The sequence below is a fragment of the Nematostella vectensis genome, chromosome 11, assembly GCF_932526225.1.
Source record: "Nematostella vectensis chromosome 11, jaNemVect1.1, whole genome shotgun sequence".
In the NCBI taxonomy this organism is placed as follows: domain Eukaryota; kingdom Metazoa; phylum Cnidaria; class Anthozoa; order Actiniaria; family Edwardsiidae; genus Nematostella; species Nematostella vectensis.
This window is the reverse complement of record NC_064044.1, coordinates 4,382,217-4,399,046: the sequence shown is the minus strand read 5'-3', so window position 1 is coordinate 4,399,046 and position 16,830 is coordinate 4,382,217. Positions and strand designations below refer to the sequence as shown.

The window sequence follows — 16,830 nt, the reverse complement described above, 5'->3', positions numbered from 1 at the left end:
ATAATAACGTCTCTGTGTATACATTCAAGTATAACAACGCCTCTTTATATACATTTAAGTATAATAATGTCTCTGTGTTCCGTATGAACAAACAAGTCATTAACAACAATTTTAGTGAATCCTTCGAATTCTCTTGCGCAAACATTTTTAACAACTGAACTTACTACAAACGCGGCTGAAAACGGCTGAAAATGCCTGGAGTGGTCATTAGATTGTTTCTACTACTTTGACTTCTTAGCTTTGTTGCGCTCTGCACGCACCTTGTCAGCAAGTTGTTGTGGAGTAAACGCAGACAACTCTTTCTTGGCCTCGTCATCTCTCATGACTCGTTCCATCAAGGCTTTTCTCTCGATCCTGTCATTGTTGTGTAGGAGATCATGAAACAGTCGCAGACAGAGATTAGACTGCGAATCTGTAAATACTTGAGACCCCTTACTCTTGAGGCATGATTCTTCAGCATCTTCCCGACCCGACATTCTTTCCATCTTCTCTTGTTGGGTCATTTTCTCTGTGGGGAGGCAAGGGCTCGCTTGTGTATTTTCTTTCTTCATCAATCTCCTTACTTTATCGTAAACCTTCAAGGCGTCGATATGCGCCAGAAGGGGGGTGCTTGGGTATTTCTTGCTTCACGGCATCTAACCGAAGCTTGCATTCTTCAATGGCACCCTTAAATACCATTTCGATAGCCTCCTCTTCTTTCTCTGTCCAGTGGTGACGACCAGACTTTTCTGCTTCCCCATTCTTCACAGACAGGGCTTCACTTGCTTCTACATGTGATGCCCCTTCCGCATACATGATATTTCTGAGCGCCAGAAGGGTTTTGCAGCCGACTTAGACTTCTGCTTAACGAGAATTTTTCGGCGGTCTTTTGATTGTGTCCCATAAGTCGGCTAGGTCCTTCCTCAGATGTTGGTGCTCTTCGTGGACCACTGAAACAGCTGCTTTACGGAATGAAGCTGCATTTACTCTAATCTTCCCGACAGCCTTTTGCCACAAGGAATTAAGTTGAGCAGATATCATAAATGATGTCATCTCACTCACTGTGAAGCTGATGAAAACCTTCTCATCGGGATCTGTTCCTGCTCCGCTGACCTTGTTTCTCATGTATTTTACATACGCCTTTAGCCAGGTGAAGACTGTGGGACTTAGCACTACATGGGCTGGGCCTGCCGAGGCAGATGTCTTGTGCTTCAAAATGGTGACAATCATTTCATCGCCGTCTTTCGTGGCTCTATCTAGATCCCGCAAAGTCATATTTGCGATCGGGCCAGCTCTACATGCATTCTCGATGCATAGGCGAGTGATGAGATGGTCTCTGACAGTACAAAAGTCTGTCTGACCCGGGGACCCTTCCTTTTCCATGTATCTTCCCAGTGTCGAGATTGCCGCTCTTACTGAAGCCGACTTTGAAAACTTCTGGACGTCCTCCGGGGTTATGAGTTTCTCTAGGTCTTCTTGATGCTTCTCCCATCTTCTTTCTTTGAACGGCTTCTTAAAAGAAGCCGACCACTCTTGGACTTGCACTCTGACCTTCGTCACATGCTCTTCTGTTAGCTTTAGGTCTTCTAACTTTTCCACAACAAGGAAACGGATAAATCTTGATAATGAACCTAAATATGCCTTGCAGGTCCCTGGCTTCCTATTACGTTCCAATTTCTGTAACCATTTGTCTCGAAGATGCTTCTTATTCAGGATTCTGTCGATGCGCAGCTCATCTGGATCTACATCCTTGATGATTGCGTGAACCTAAGCAACATATTGCTTAGCGGTACGCAACTCTCTACCTCCATCGATACCTTGAAGCCATTGTAAAAATGCGTCCAATATCTTATCTGTGTCATCGTTTCTGCCTTCATCATCTTTCATCAGCGTTTCTGCCTTCATCGTCAATTCATTTTCTTCATCGGTAACATCGATATCATTATCCTCATCATCATTACCACAACCTTCATTATCTTCGTCTTCATCCTCATCTTCGCCATCTGGCTCGTAGTCTTTCTCTTCTATCTCCTCTGCTGGGCTCGACGTTGATAAGTCATCCTTTTCCTTGCTATTGCCTGCTGCAGTTGCTTTCCATAGTGTCGGTGAAGATTGTTCTCCTCCCAATCCCCCAGTTGTTCTCTTCTTGATAACCTTTTGAGTGTCGCTGTGAATATCGGCTAGCGCGCGCTTAGGAAAGATGCTTCTCTTCTTTCCTATCGGCGATGAAGGGATAACTTCATCACTATCGTCATCACTTGAGCTGTATTTGTGTTGATCTACTTGACCTCCTCTCATTATAGCTTTGGCTTTTTCGGATTTTCTATGGATTTCCTGGAGGCACATTTCTTCTTCATTAGATGACATTGTACTGGATTGACTGCTCTTGCTCTGGCTTTGGCTCTGGCTCTGGCTCTGGCTCTGGCCCTGGCCTTGGACCTTGCCCTTGCCCTTGCCCTTGCCCTTGCCCTTGCTTTGGCTCTGGCTTTGGGGATCGGGCTCTTGCTCGGACTCGGTGTCAGAGGAGATCTCTACTACACACTCTTCCTGGAAATCTTCGCCTATCTCTTCCCATCGCGATTCTTTCAATAGCTGTTTGTATATCTCGTCGTGTCGACTTAACTTATGTTTTGCATTCAGGTGGTTGTGCAACCTTCGCACGATCAGGTTGCACCCTGGGAACGAACAAACCCGACGTTTGTAGGTCCGCTTGGCTCTTTGCTCTGGGACAGCCTCTGACTTCGTTCTTTTTGCCCTAAGGTCGAACACAGACAGTGCCTCTAATGCCTTTTCGCGGCTCCATTTGTGCACTGTTATCAAATGGCGAGGGAGGTGAATCACCTCTTTCTGACAGGCAGGCACTGGACAGCGATGTTTCTGTCTTTTATATGATTTCTTCATTTTGACTGGGTCACAGCTAGCCATCTTATGATAGAAACAGAGCATGGTAATCATAACCTGCGCAACAGGCGTCCCTTTTTAGGGCCTAAATCGCCCTATTGCCCCTCACAAGTGTTAATGGATATTCAAGGGAGCTAAGGGGGGCTCCCATACAAATATCCAGAGCAATTCATCCGCATGGTGTTGGGGCACCATAAAGAAAGCAAACGCGGAAATTACCTCTAACCGTCGTGTGGACTTCAAAATGAGGGAAAGACGTTATCGATTGAGCCTTGCATACTCCTCTCAATGTGGGATGTAAACCTTAATATTTTAGTGTTTAAAACGCTCATGAATCGACAAAAATGTGTATCGATGTATATCATTAAATAAAAACAAATTCAGGGAATGAAATAGAAGCAAGGATGTCACTGGCTGCGTATTATTGATGATATAAATGATGGAGCACCGACATTATCAATCTTATTCTACAACTTATTGTTACACTAAAATGTACTCATACAATGTAGGAGATAAGAATAAAACGTTTTATTTGTCGTTTAAATAGGGTTTGGATATTTACTGTAGAATTCAGTTTCTGAATTTAGCCCTATTTTCTAAGGTTACCAAAAGGAACACCCAAAGTTACGAAAGGGAACATGTGCTCCTTTTTGTAACTTGGCTTAGGTTACAAAAAGGATCACAAATGTTACAAAAGGGAGCACATGGTTACAAAAAGGAACATATGCTCCTTTTTGTAACTTGGCCTATGTTACAAAAAGGAGCACTGTTCCCTTTCGTAACCAAACCTTGGTTACAAAAAGGAACAAAGTTACAAAAAGGAACACGACTCGGTTACAAAAAGGCCCATGAATCTATTCATTCATTCATTCATTCATTCATTCATTCATTCATTCATTCATTCATTCATTCACAGATTCATCGTGGTTCCCTTTCGTAACATTTTTTCAACTTCACCCCTTTTCAATCAGGAACATCATTAAATCATAGCGAATATATCTATAGGAAGATTTTTAAGCAGATATTGGATGGTGAAAACTAAATAAACCCAACTTAAAAATTGGCGATGATATTTAAAGTTAAAGAGCAAAATGTTACAAAAAGGAACACCCTTTAGGTTTCAGCCAACAAAAATACAGAAAAACCGAAATCACGCTGTATCATCGGGATATATCATCTATCTGGACTTTAGCATACCCCTCCTAGCTTCCTAACCTGCTTTGATTTGCGTAGAATTTTCGAGGCTTCAAGACCGTGCTCAGATCAATGGACTTTATGGGGACCCGTGCCAATCATAAGATTCAAATTTAACGCACTTAAAGTCACCTCACAAAAAAGCGTAAAATCGATCGAGTTCTTCCGCTTGAGGCCCCTCAACTCGTTGTACGCATAGAAGGATAGTTAAGGAAGATTCTCTCAAAACTTGGTTACATTTCACCTAAATATAAATGATTTATAAAGAAAACTCGAGCGAAATTGGCCTCAGAGGCGAATCCAAAAATACTCAAATTTTGGCACTTTCTATCCGGCCCGAGAGATTTGAAATAAATACCCAATGAAGCGGTGGATCTTTTTGCTTATGCATGTATAAAAGAGATCAAATATTGGTGGGGAACATATCCAAGAAGTAAAGCAAGAACGTAGAAGAAATTGCTTTTTTGATTTTTTTCCTTGACCCGCTGAAAATGCTTAAATGTTACAAAAAGGAACATTTTGGGGTGCTATAACTAGTGCAGGATAAAAAAGTATTTTATTTAAAAAGATTTTTATTTCTATGCAATTCTAGGTTTGATAATGTTTTATAGGTCTGTTTATAGCAAAGAAATATATATGTGAGATCACAATAATATTTTATTGAAATATATGTCAGGTTACGAAAAGGAACGACCGCGAAAATCATGTCTCTTTTAGTGTAACAATTATCAGAAAAATTAGGTTTATTTATGTTTAAAATCATGGTGAAACAACTAAAAACTGAAGCAGGGATAGACAACCATTCGATTCAGAGAGTACTTGTTAGTATTTTCATTTTCTGTGTTTCAGTTTTTTGGTCAAATCTCCAAGGATAATAGGCACATTTTGAATTCCCCGCTATATTGTTTCGATATTTGCAGCTTCTTTGCAGCCTCTTGAAAGACGTATAACACAAGCAAGCCTAACAAGAATCATCAGATGCTATTCGTATTTGCTTTTCCTGAGTTTAATAGCTCTTTGAATTAAAATGACTGAGATATGACGATTCTTGGAGACTGGGTAAAATGCATCATTCGTGTGCTGTATCAGAATAAGGTTTTCGCTATTTCCTTGACTTTTGCAATTTTTAGCAGCCTCTAGGAAAGCGGATAACTCAAACTGGCCTTAAATCATAATCTACTATTCGTCTTTCCTCAAACTACACATGGATTGAGAGTGCTCAGAGATGGGTGTACTCATAGAAACATACTACAGCTTTACAGGGCAGCTTTATTAATAATGTCGCTTGCTGTTGCTGCTCATAACGTCTCTGTGTATACATTTAAGTATAATAACGTCTCTGTGTATACATTTAAGTATAATAACGTCTCTGTGTATACATTTAAGTATAATAACGTCTCTGTGTATACATTCAAGTATAACAACGCCTCTTTATATACATTTAAGTATAATAATGTCTCTGTGTTCCGTATGAACAAACAAGTCATTAACAACAATTTTAGTGAATCCTTCGAATCCTCTTGCGCAAACATTTTTAACAACTGAACTTACTACAAACGCGAAAATGGCTGAAAACGGCTGAAAATGCCTGGAGTGGTCATTAGATTGTTTCTACTACTTTGACTTCTTAGCTTTGTTGCGCTCTGCACGCACCTTGTCAGCAAGTTGTTGTGGAGTAAACGCAGACAACTCTTTCTTGGCCTCGTCATCTCTCATGACTCGTTCCATCAAGGCTTTTCTCTCGATCCTGTCATTGTTGTGTAGGAGATCATGAAACAGTCGCAGACAGAGATTAGACTGCGAATCTGTAAATACTTGAGACCCCTTACTCTTGAGGCATGATTCTTCAGCATCTTCCCGACCCAACATTCTTTCCATCTTCTCTTGTTGGGTCATTTTCTCTGTGGGGAGGCAAGGGCTCGCTTGTGTATTTTCTTTCTTCATCAATCTCCTTACTTTATCGTAAACCTTCAAGGCGTCGATATGCGCCAGAAGGGGGGTGCTTGGGTATTTCTTGCTTCACGGCATCTAACCGAAGCTTGCATTCTTCAATGGCACCCTTAAATACCATTTGGATAGCCTCCTCTTCTTTCTCTGTCCAGTGGTGACGACCAGACTTTTCTGCTTCCCCATTCTTCACAGACAGGGCTTCACTTGCTTCTACATGTGATGCCCCTTCCGCATACATGATATTTCTGAGAAAAGAAGGGTTTTGCAGCCGACTTAGACTTCTGCTTAACGAGAATTTTTCGGCGGTCTTTTGATTGTGTCCCATGAGGTCGGCTAGGTCCTTCCTCAGATGTTGGTGCTCTTCGTGGACCACGGAAACAGCTGCTTTACGGAATGAAGCTGCATTTACTCTAATATTCTCGACAGCCTTTTGCCACAAGGAATTAAGTTGAGCAGATATCATAAATGATGTCATCTCACTCGCTGTGAAGCTGATGAAAACCTTCTCATCGGGATCTGTTCCTGCTCCGCTGACCTTGTTTCTCATGTATTTTACATACGCCTTTAGCCAGGTGAAGACTGTGGGACTTAGCACTACATGGGCTGGGCCTGCCGAGGCAGATGTCTTGCGCTTCAAAATGGTGACAATCATTTCATCGCCGTCTTTCGTGGCTCTATCTAGATCCCGCAAAGTCATATTTGCGATCGGGCCAGCTCTACATGCATTCTCGATGCATAGGCGAGTGATGAGATGGTCTCTGATAGTACAAAAGTCTGTCTGACCCGGGGACCCTTCCTTTTCCATGTATCTTCCCAGTGTCGAGATTGCCGCTCTTACTGAAGCCGACTTTGAAAACTTCTGGACGTCCTCCGGGGTTATGAGTTTCTCTAGGTCTTCTTGATGCTTCTCCCATCTTCTTTCTTTGAACGGCTTCTTAAAAGAAGCCGACCACTCTTGGACTTGCACTCTGACCTTCGTCACATGCTCTTCTGTTAGCTTTAGGTCTTCTAACTTTTCCACAACAAGGAAACGGATAAATCTTGATAATGAACCTAAATATGCCTTGCAGGTCCCTGGCTTCCTATTACGTTCCAATTTCTGTAACCATTTGTCTCGAAGATGCTTCTTATTCAGGATGCTGTCGATGCGCAGCTCATCTGGATCTACATCCTTGATGATTGCGTGAACCTGAGCAACATATTGCTTAGCGGTACGCAACTCTCTTCTACCTCCATCGATACCTTGAAGCCATTGTAAAAATGCGTCCAATATCTTATCTGTGTCATCGTTTCTGCCTTCATCATCTTTCATCAGCGTTTCTGCCTTCATCATCAATTCATCTTCTTCATCCGTAACATCGATATCATTATCCTCATCATCATTACCACAACCTTCATTATCTTCGTCTTCATCCTCATCTTCTCCATCTGGCTCGTAGTCTTTGTCTTCTATCTCCTCTGCTGGGCTCGACGTTGATAAGTCATCCTTTTCCTTGCTATTGTCTACTGCAGTTGCTTTCCATAGTGTCGGTGAAGATTATTCTCCTGCCAATCCCCCAGTTGTTCTCTTCTTGATAACCTTTGGAGTGTCGTTGTGAATATCGGCTAGCGCGCGCTTAGGAAAGATGCTCCTCTTCTTTCCAATCGGCGACGAAGGGATAACTTCATCACTATCGTCATCACTTGAGCTGTATTTGTGTTGATCTACTTGACCTCCTCTCATTATAGCTTTGGCTTTTTCGGATTTTCTATGGATTTCCTGGAGGCACATTTCTTCTTCATTAGATGACATTGTACTGGATTGACTGCTCTTGCTCTGGCTTTGGCTCTGGCTCTGGCTCTGGCTCTGGCTCTGGCTCTGGCTCTGGCTCTGGCTCTGGCTCTGGCCTTGGACCTTGCCCTTGCCCTTGCCCTTGCCCTTGCCCTTGCCCTTGCCCTTGCCCTTGCCCTTGCCCTTGCCCTTGCCCTTGCTTTGGCTCTGGCTCTGGGGATCGGGCTCTTGCTCGGGCTCGGACTCGGTGTCAGAGGAGATCTCTACTACACACTCTTCCTGGAAATCTTCGCCTATCTCTTCCCATCGCGATTCTTTCAATAGCTGTTTGTATCTCTCGTCGTGTCGACTTAACTTATGTTTTGCATTCAGGTGGTTGTGCAACCTTCGCACGATCAGGTTGAACCCTGGGAACGAACAAACCCGACGTTTGTAGGTCCGCTTGGCTCTTTGCTCTGGGACAGCCTCTGACTTCGTTTTTTTTTGCCCTAAGGTCGAACACAGACAGTGCCTCTAATGCCTTTTCGCGGCTCCATTTGTGCACTGTTATCAAATGGCGAGGGAGGTGAATCACCTCTTTCTGACAGGCAGGCACTGGACAGCGATGTTTCTGTCTTTTATATGATTTCTCCATTTTGACTGGGTCACAGCTAGCCATCTTATGATAGAAACAGAGCATAGTAATCATAACCTGCGCAACACGCGTCCCTTTTTAGGGCCTAAATCGCCCTATTGCCCCTCACAAGTGTTAATGGATATTCAAGGGAGCTAAGGGGGGCTCCCATACAAATATCCAGAGCATTTCATCCGCATGGTGTTGGGGCACCATAAAGAAAGCAAACGCGGAAATTACCTCTAAACGTCGTGTGGACTTCAAAATGAGGGGAAGACGTTATCGATTGAGCCTTGCATACTCCTCTCAATGTGGGATGTAAACCTTAATATTTTAGTGTTTAAAACGCTCATGAATCGACAAAAATGTGTATCGATGTATATCATTAAATAAAAACAAATTCAGGGAATGAAATAGAAGCAAGGATGTCACTGGCTGCGTATTATTGATGATATAAATGATGGAGCACCGACATTATCAATCTTATTCTACAACTTATTGTTACACTAAAATGTACTCATACAATGTAGGAGATAAGAATAAAACGTTTTATTTGTCGTTTAAATAGGGTTTGGATATTTACTGTAGAATTCAGTTTCTGAATTAAGCCCTATTTTCTAAGGTTACCAAAAGGAACACCCAAAGTTACGAAAGGGAACATGTGCTCCTTTTTGTAACTTGGCTTAGGTTACAAAAAGGATCACAAATGTTACAAAAGGGAGCACATGGTTACAAAAAGGAACATATGCTCCTTTTTGTAACTTGGCCTATGTTACAAAAAGGAGCACTGTTCCCTTTCGTAACCAAACCTTGGTTACAAAAAGGAACAAAGTTACAAAAAGGAACACGACTCGGTTACAAAAAGGCCCATGAATCTATTCATTCATTCATTCATTCATTCATTCATTCATTCATTCATTCATTCATTCATTCATTCATTCATTAATAAGGCCCCCCCCAAATTTCCTAGTCTGTAAATAACCTGGGAGATCTGTTGGGTGACAAAGCTGTGAAGACTCTCGGACGACTTGAATGAGCGTAACACCAGCTGAAAAAAGAACTGCTTGTCACATAAGGAAAAAAAATCAAAATCTTAAAAAAATAGTAACAAAAATAAAAGGCATAGTAAAGAAATCTTTGTGTTTGTTAATGGGTTAGATACAAGTATTGGTGATACTGGTTCATAGAGCACTCACATTTTCAGTTAATTGGTCAGGTTTGTATCTGCCAGCTCCGATAAAATTAGAGTTTGCCATCCCTGTAGGCCTGCAATTAAAAGTCAACATCATGACAGGCCCATAACCTGTTGGAGTGTGGACATACTTCCAATGCTGGAGATTTTGTATTTTTTTATGTAAATTATAAAAAAAGTTCTTGATAACTAAAGCAAAGTGAAACTTGAGAATTTTCTTCACATGTAAGTGAAATATATATTCTTCATATTCTTGACTTTTGCTGGGGAGCCTTTGAAAACCCAAGACTGTTTGTCTTACAATTTATATTATACAGATAACTCTATCAATAAGTGAAAAACAGAAACACCATAAATACATATGGAAAAACAATACAAAAATATAAAAATGTATAGAGGGGAAGGAGAGAATTATAAAAAGACAGAGGGAGGCGCTATACTTACAGAGCAACTGTTGCTGTTTTGCTATCCCCAGCTTGCCATAGGATCTCAGTGATAGCGGACGCCAGCGCCCGCGATCTCTCACGTGATGATGGCTGGAGAATTCTATGGAAACACAAAATTATCAAATATTGTATTGTAAAGCAGTTTAGTACTGTTCTTAAACACTGCTCCTAAAGCATACAATATCAGACACCTAACATGCTTGCACTAAGCTCCCACCTTTCAAGAAGCGCCCCTATATCCCCAGATAAAAAATACGAATGACTTAACACAAGGCTTTTAGCAGCTATATCCACGCAAATATTTACATCTATTTCAAATAAGGTTGCACTCAAGAAACCATGTGTCATAACCTGCAGCGTTTCATGGGTAACATATAGATGGCTGAACCCTGGACACATGGATTGTCTGGGTGCAACCTTATTCAAAATAGATATGGATAAATGGTGTTCTAGAACTGTAGCCTGAATTTTAAAATAACCTTAAACTCATTTGTCATCTGAGACAAATAATTCTCAACCCTAAACAATTTTATTCCATCAGACTTGTTGTTGTTCATACTGAATGAAAACAATGTACATCAAATAAGTGCCGTCTATTGGTAACAGCAATAGTTTTGACATACTTTTTGTTACTTTTATTATTTTCTTGAAAGAGGAGATGTTTCAGTACAAATCCTTGAACTACTGCTAGCACACCACAGGGTCCACCCTGGAAAATGATAAGAAACCAAACAACACTTGTGTCACTGGTATAAAAAATACCAATACGCTTTTTGTTAATAAAAAGGTACACAGGTGAATATATCTAAGGGTGGATGTATGACAAACACAACTATGCCTTCTGTTTTTGGCTATCAAAAGCAGTGTTCCCTTGTTAGAATCAATATATACACCTATTTTAATAACGTTGTAGGTGCAAATGACAAATGTTATGGCAAATGGTAGTTGCAAGACAAATCACTGTTCGAAGGTATAATTAGCCCTCAGAGTAACGGTTAAGTAAACTTATTGCACAAGTTGCACATGCATTTCTTGCTTTTTAGTGAGGAATCCCATGGTATTTTTGGATGGTAGCACTGCTATTTTGCAACGGCCATTTGCCATTTCCACTGACAACATATTTTAAAATAGGTGTATGTCAACATGCTCCTCTCCACCAAATGGTCCCTTTGCAGTTGAGATATATAGGAAAAAACTTGATATTGGGATCAAATGGAAAAAGTCTGTCTTGGTCCTTCAGGTTTTACATCAGAAAAATATATTAGCTTTAAATTGTTACTTTAAATTTACATTTTCTTTAAATGGTTTAATTAGTTACATTTGTACAAAGTAAGTCTGGTTCTCAGTTACAAAAAATAATAATAGCATAACAAAGGAACACAGAATCCGATTTTTTTTCAAAAAAATATAACGTTCTTTTACAGACAAGTGAAAATGTATGTAATACTTGTTCTGAGCCAATCCCATACAGGATTTACAACCAGTCAACTAGGAACATGTGTCAATAAGTCTTAGTGTCTGATACTTGTGATTCTTCAAAAGACAATATATTCCATGAGGAGATTATAAAGGTACAAAGTAATTGTCTCACCTTGTACTGTACTATGCCAAACTCGAGACCATACAGATCACAGAAGCCAAAACCCTGCTGCTTCCACTCCGAGTTAAAGCAAGCTGTCGCTGTGCCAAATATCAGGTTCTTGAGAGCCTGAGAAAACAGACATTATCACATTCAGATGACAATGTAATCACTCTTATACAAGTCTTTCTTCTGAGTGCTGGCTGACAAACTTTGAGGGCTTGGAAAGAAGTAATAGCTAGCATATATCAGCTATCAAAAATCAGCTCTCTATTTTAGCTGGCTCAATATTCTTGCTTATTACCAGGAAGAATACTCAAAGGAAGCCCTGGACTATTCAACTATATTCAAACAATTTCTGTTTTACCATGGCCTTCTCTAGAGAAATAGCTTTACTCTCAAAGTCTGCAGATAAAGCGGTTGGTCCTATAATATGAAGAAAAAATGTAAGCTTTAGGAGAAGAATGAGGAGAAATGATTTCTTCAAGGCATGTACAGTAAGGGTGGAGCAGGTCTTTTATGAGATCTGGCTGAAATTCCAAACTTACCCAGAGACAACTGGCCTAGATCCTGGTCCAATTCATCATCAACATCTTCAAAAACTAACTCATCTTTCTAATAAATGATACAAACAACAGAAAATGTGGATTTTCTATGTTTTTGTTTTTAAAACTAAAGAGTTACATTACATTTTTTAAACAATTGAAAAAACACTTTCGATTAATTTGCATGATTAATTTTACCTGAATAAAAGTAGAACCAGAAGACGATTTTCTATACAAAAAAATATATATATTTAGCAAAATAAACAAACACTGACAAAAAACACAGCTCAATACACTTACTTTAGTTTATCCAATGTAGTGGCTGAAGGTATACCACTCCTGAGGTGAAAATTAAATATTGAATCAAACATATTATCCTATGACCCATGCAGACCATAAAATACATTCCGCACTTTGTTAATCTTCTGTAAGTACCTCTGAAAGCCATCTAGAGTGTCGTGCTGTAGGAAGGTTGCAGGAATGTCCTTCTTTGCCTGGATGAAACCATCAAAATAAGGAATATTTATTAGCTGCTACGGTAACTCCCTGAATGCAGGAACATTTCCGAAAGAGAAGCACTTCACTTCACTTTTAACAAATAGTGCAACCTATCGTGTATTATTTGCACAGCGCATAGTACTAATTAAATTAATTAGCCGCCTCAAAGGCTTTAGTATGGCTACTAACTACAGTAACCTCTACGGAGTTCTAGAGCCGAATGGCTCTTGGGAATATTACAAATAGCACCTATACATAGAATATAATATTTACCTCTATAAACGTTTCAGGTGGCTTATTAAATATATCATCAGGTTTGAACAATCCATCACTGGCTTTATCGTCATCAAGTACAACCTTCTCAGTGCTAAAACTGTGTCCAGTAACATTGAGTTCAGAAGATTGGTTCCGTTTGTGTTTTATCCTCTTGTCCCCTAAGCCTGCCAGTCCGGAGCTTATCACCGGTCCGCCTAGCCCACCACCACTTTTGGTACGGCTGCGATGAGACTTGGGCCTCATTGGCTTTTCAGCTGATGTGAAAAAGGAATTATTCTAGTCCAACAATTTGAGAAACCTTAAACAGACAAAATCGCCTATGGCTTTTGTGTTTTTATTGGCCAACACTGAAATGATTTCCAATCATGCTGACAAATGTAAATTGGTCAGTTTGAATGACGAAAACAAAAAAAGCTATTTTTAATAGCACCTGGAATTTTCCTATAGGAGAGAAGAAAATTGAAAATCAGTCACTTTCGGTTCCCTTACCTTGTTTTTCTGAGCCAAGTTTCTGGTTGAGGTGCAGTGATTTATGTGAGCCAAGGGGTTCAGAGAGCTCAGACTTTCTGGCTGGTGTCTCCGATTTCTCTAGTCGTTTTAGAAGATCGCTATAATCATGGGAGTCATCAGCTGGTTTATCTGATGATTCCACTACTGTTTCAGCTTTCTTTGATTTCTCTATGCTTGACTTCCTTTCCCTGGCAGATAAAGAGAAATGTAATCAATTAGACTCTGATGCAAGACACAGTTGATAGACATGCCAGTAAATGCTACCATGATTTTGGTGACCTTAGGTATGAATTGTAGACTTGTTGACTCCTCATATAATATATAGCCAACAGCTTCTCCAATTTACGGAACCTATGGAAACTACGGAACCTACGGAAATGTCTGTAAGACGCTAAATAATAACAAAAATACTATAAGTACCATAAACTCACTATCCAAGTACCATAAACTCACTACAACTCAACATTTTAATTTCATTGAAAGTGATTCATAAGAAGTGACTTAGTGGGCAAGTTACCAGGATCTTTTTTGGGCCTCAAGTTTGAGGGAGTTTCCAAGTTTATTCTCATTTTGAGAAATGTATATTCCTCCCCCAAAAACAAAATCCTGGCAGTTTCTTCACCTTCAAGTGAAATTTAACATGTGAAGCTCAAGACTCTAGTTCTCAGGGTATGTAAACAAATGTATGTATGTAAACAAATATATGTTGTTTTTGTTATATGGTGGCTTAGAGAGATGTTTTCATAGGTTCTGTGAATTATTTAGTTAACTCTTCTCTTTCATATCTCCTCCTAGCTTGTGGTGTTACTAAATATAATTTCATCTGAGGAGTGAGCCTTGTATTAAAGTGAGGGGTTATTTTTTACCTGAATAACCTCCATGGTTAACACCTGTTAGCATGACAGTGGATAGATCCATGAGGAGGTTAAAATGAGTTGAGATGAGTTTCCTCCTTTTACCCTGCTAGCAGATGCCCTTTCTCTTGTTTTCTCTCTATTTATGTGTTGTTGCTAGTGTTCAAAACCCAGAAACGCTAATTGCCAAGTAAACTGCTAAGCAAGAGATACAGGAGAAACCTCTGCTAGCAGGGTATCCTCCTGTTTAATATCCTTTTTTTTTTAATGTCAGGCTCTAGCTCACAAATTGCTCAGGAGGGATGATGGTGCTGTAGGTAGCTGTAAGAGCTAGGTAATAAACAAAGTAGTTTGATTATAAAATTTGCAAATAGTGCTAAAAAGGATAGTTATACTGAAGCCACTAACTCTGCTGAGGACCCCCAGCAGACTAAACACGTCTGTAATACCTATGTTTTATAGTGCTCTTTACAAATTTATAATCACACTACTTTTTGATGGTGAACATACTTGTTTGAGGGCTGTGCTTGTTTGATGCTCAGTGCAGGCTGGTCTGATCTCAGTGCTGTGTGCTCAATTGCTGCTGACCGTGGTAGAGCAGGCTCAGGTGCGCCTGGCCTTGTAGAAAGAGAAGGAGCGCCTTTCTCTTTGAAATATTGCACAATAACCTCCAGCATTGTACGAAATGCAACAGCTTGCTCCTGGATAACACAAGTGACATATTATTTGGACTTAACCACAAAGAGCAGTGACTATGGCATGTGACACAAGAGACGTGATTCTTTGTTACCTCCTTTGCAATACCTACTTTGTTTTTCTTCATAAGTTTTTCGATGTGGATCTCCTTGGCGAGTTGTGCACGATTGCTGATACTGGAAAAAACATATAACACCATGAAATTATCATTGACTAAATTCAACTGAATTTATTTATAAATTAAATATGCCATATCTACCCAAGATACTAGCATGTATAAAATGTACATGTTTTTTTTTAGAAAAAAATTAAAAAGTAATGTGATACAAACTTATAAATGAAATGAAATACTATTGACCCTTTTGCTTTTTTAAAATGTTATTCAATATATTACCAATCTTTTGTGTTTAAGGTGCAGTTTATCTCTTGCCACTGGATAGGGTATCATATTTTTAGCTTCTCTATCCTTAGAACAGGTATCTATTCAAAGGTATTTTATCCTTTGTCCTGGGTTTAAATTTCATTATTTTGCATTTACTTAAATTGTCAAGTAGAATGTCAAGTCAAGTCATTTTATCATCATAAGAGCTTAAAGGTTTCCTAAATCAGACATCCAATCCAAGATGCTTTTTGTTACCTCTGATTACCTGTTATCAGTTCTTGGAATTTCCTGGTCCATGACTTTTAGTGTACTCCTGAGCCCCTAAAACACATATAAAAAAAAATCCAGCCTTATATAATACCAGACAATAAGATATCTCCTAATAAATGCAAATGTATAAGTTACTACTACAAATATATAAACAAACGCATCAAATTTCCCCAACGTAAACTACACACTGGGGACAATTGGGGTTCATTGGACGAGGTAACTCATCTTGCGAAGGTTAAAAATCTTTGGTGACGCTCTTGGGGTTGTCATCATTTCTTATTAATTGTTGAATTATAAATAGATAACTAACCTTTCTACTGAGATATTCTCTTACTAGAGAAGCCGTCAGCGATTCTACATCACTCATGATAAAATTTGTAATCACTTCGCTTTTGCGTTATTTGGAGTTAATCTCCCGGGCTGCACAAACTCCATTGATCTCGACATTAAGACATTGCTATAATCATAAACAATAATCCAAAATGATGCACATGATCTCAGGGCTCTAAAGAAGTGCGACTGATAGATAAATTTTGGCAAAAATTGATATTTTTGAGACTGTATTTCGTTCCTAAACTGATTCAGTTACAGTTGCCATGGGGGATGCTGCTGACTTGAAGCATGGGCTCACCAAGGTAGTCCTGAAATAGCAAACTTTTCATTTGGGAACGGATAACTCCTCAGCAGATGAAATTATCTGACTTTTCAGGCACCGAACCCTTGTGTGCTTATTAAATTTTGTTTAATTTTAAAGGTCGCAAGGTTTGCGCTAATTCAAACGGTGCGCGTACTTCAAAATTTCAAGTAACATCAGCAGGAGTGGTCCAATAAGTGGGGGGGAGGGGTGGGGGAGAGGTGGGCAGTGGTTTCATGGGGAGGAGTGGGTGGTGGTTCCAAATCCTATTTATAAGAACGCGGGGATTTTAAACTGTTCAACGAATTTGTTGTCGGTTGCAAATATACCGCTCGAAAACCGTTGGTTTTAAAAAAAACACGCTCATATATTTCTAAAGAAACATCCGCTCAGAAAAGTAGGAGGGCGCTGCTCCCCTACTTTCAAGAGGGGGCGCCCCCCCTGCCCCTCCCCTTCCGCCGCCCGTCTTTTGGTATTACAAAAGAGTAACTTGTATGTGCTAAAAGCCTTGCTTTCGGTCATACCTTCTTTTTAGGGGGG

The 16,830-nt window shown here is 39.9% G+C and overlaps 2 protein-coding genes across 2 annotated transcripts in view; both read right to left on the bottom strand.

The window, feature by feature from the left end:
• The window catches only part of LOC5504991 (probable ubiquitin carboxyl-terminal hydrolase MINDY-4), a gene marked incomplete in the record, with an annotated part of 20,685 nt that extends 4,404 nt beyond the window's left edge, over positions 1-16,281 (bottom strand). The window contains 16 exon segments of the mRNA XM_048734361.1: positions 9,391-9,456; positions 9,605-9,674; positions 10,045-10,146; positions 10,670-10,755; positions 11,638-11,754; positions 11,993-12,051; positions 12,174-12,240; positions 12,369-12,399; positions 12,471-12,509; positions 12,606-12,664; positions 12,942-13,198; positions 13,434-13,642; positions 14,819-15,009; positions 15,117-15,180; positions 15,652-15,707; positions 15,967-16,281. Coding sequence (XP_048590318.1) covers positions 9,391-9,456; positions 9,605-9,674; positions 10,045-10,146; positions 10,670-10,755; positions 11,638-11,754; positions 11,993-12,051; positions 12,174-12,240; positions 12,369-12,399; positions 12,471-12,509; positions 12,606-12,664; positions 12,942-13,198; positions 13,434-13,642; positions 14,819-15,009; positions 15,117-15,180; positions 15,652-15,707; positions 15,967-16,023 — 1,530 coding nt within the window.
• On the bottom strand, positions 2,290-7,897 carry LOC116604819. The gene has a single exon (XM_032367745.2). The coding sequence runs from the start codon at positions 7,355-7,357 to the stop codon at positions 6,032-6,034; it is 1,326 nt and encodes a 441-aa protein (XP_032223636.2). The 5' UTR covers positions 7,358-7,897; the 3' UTR covers positions 2,290-6,031.
• Positions 16,282-16,830: the final 549 nt, after the last annotated feature.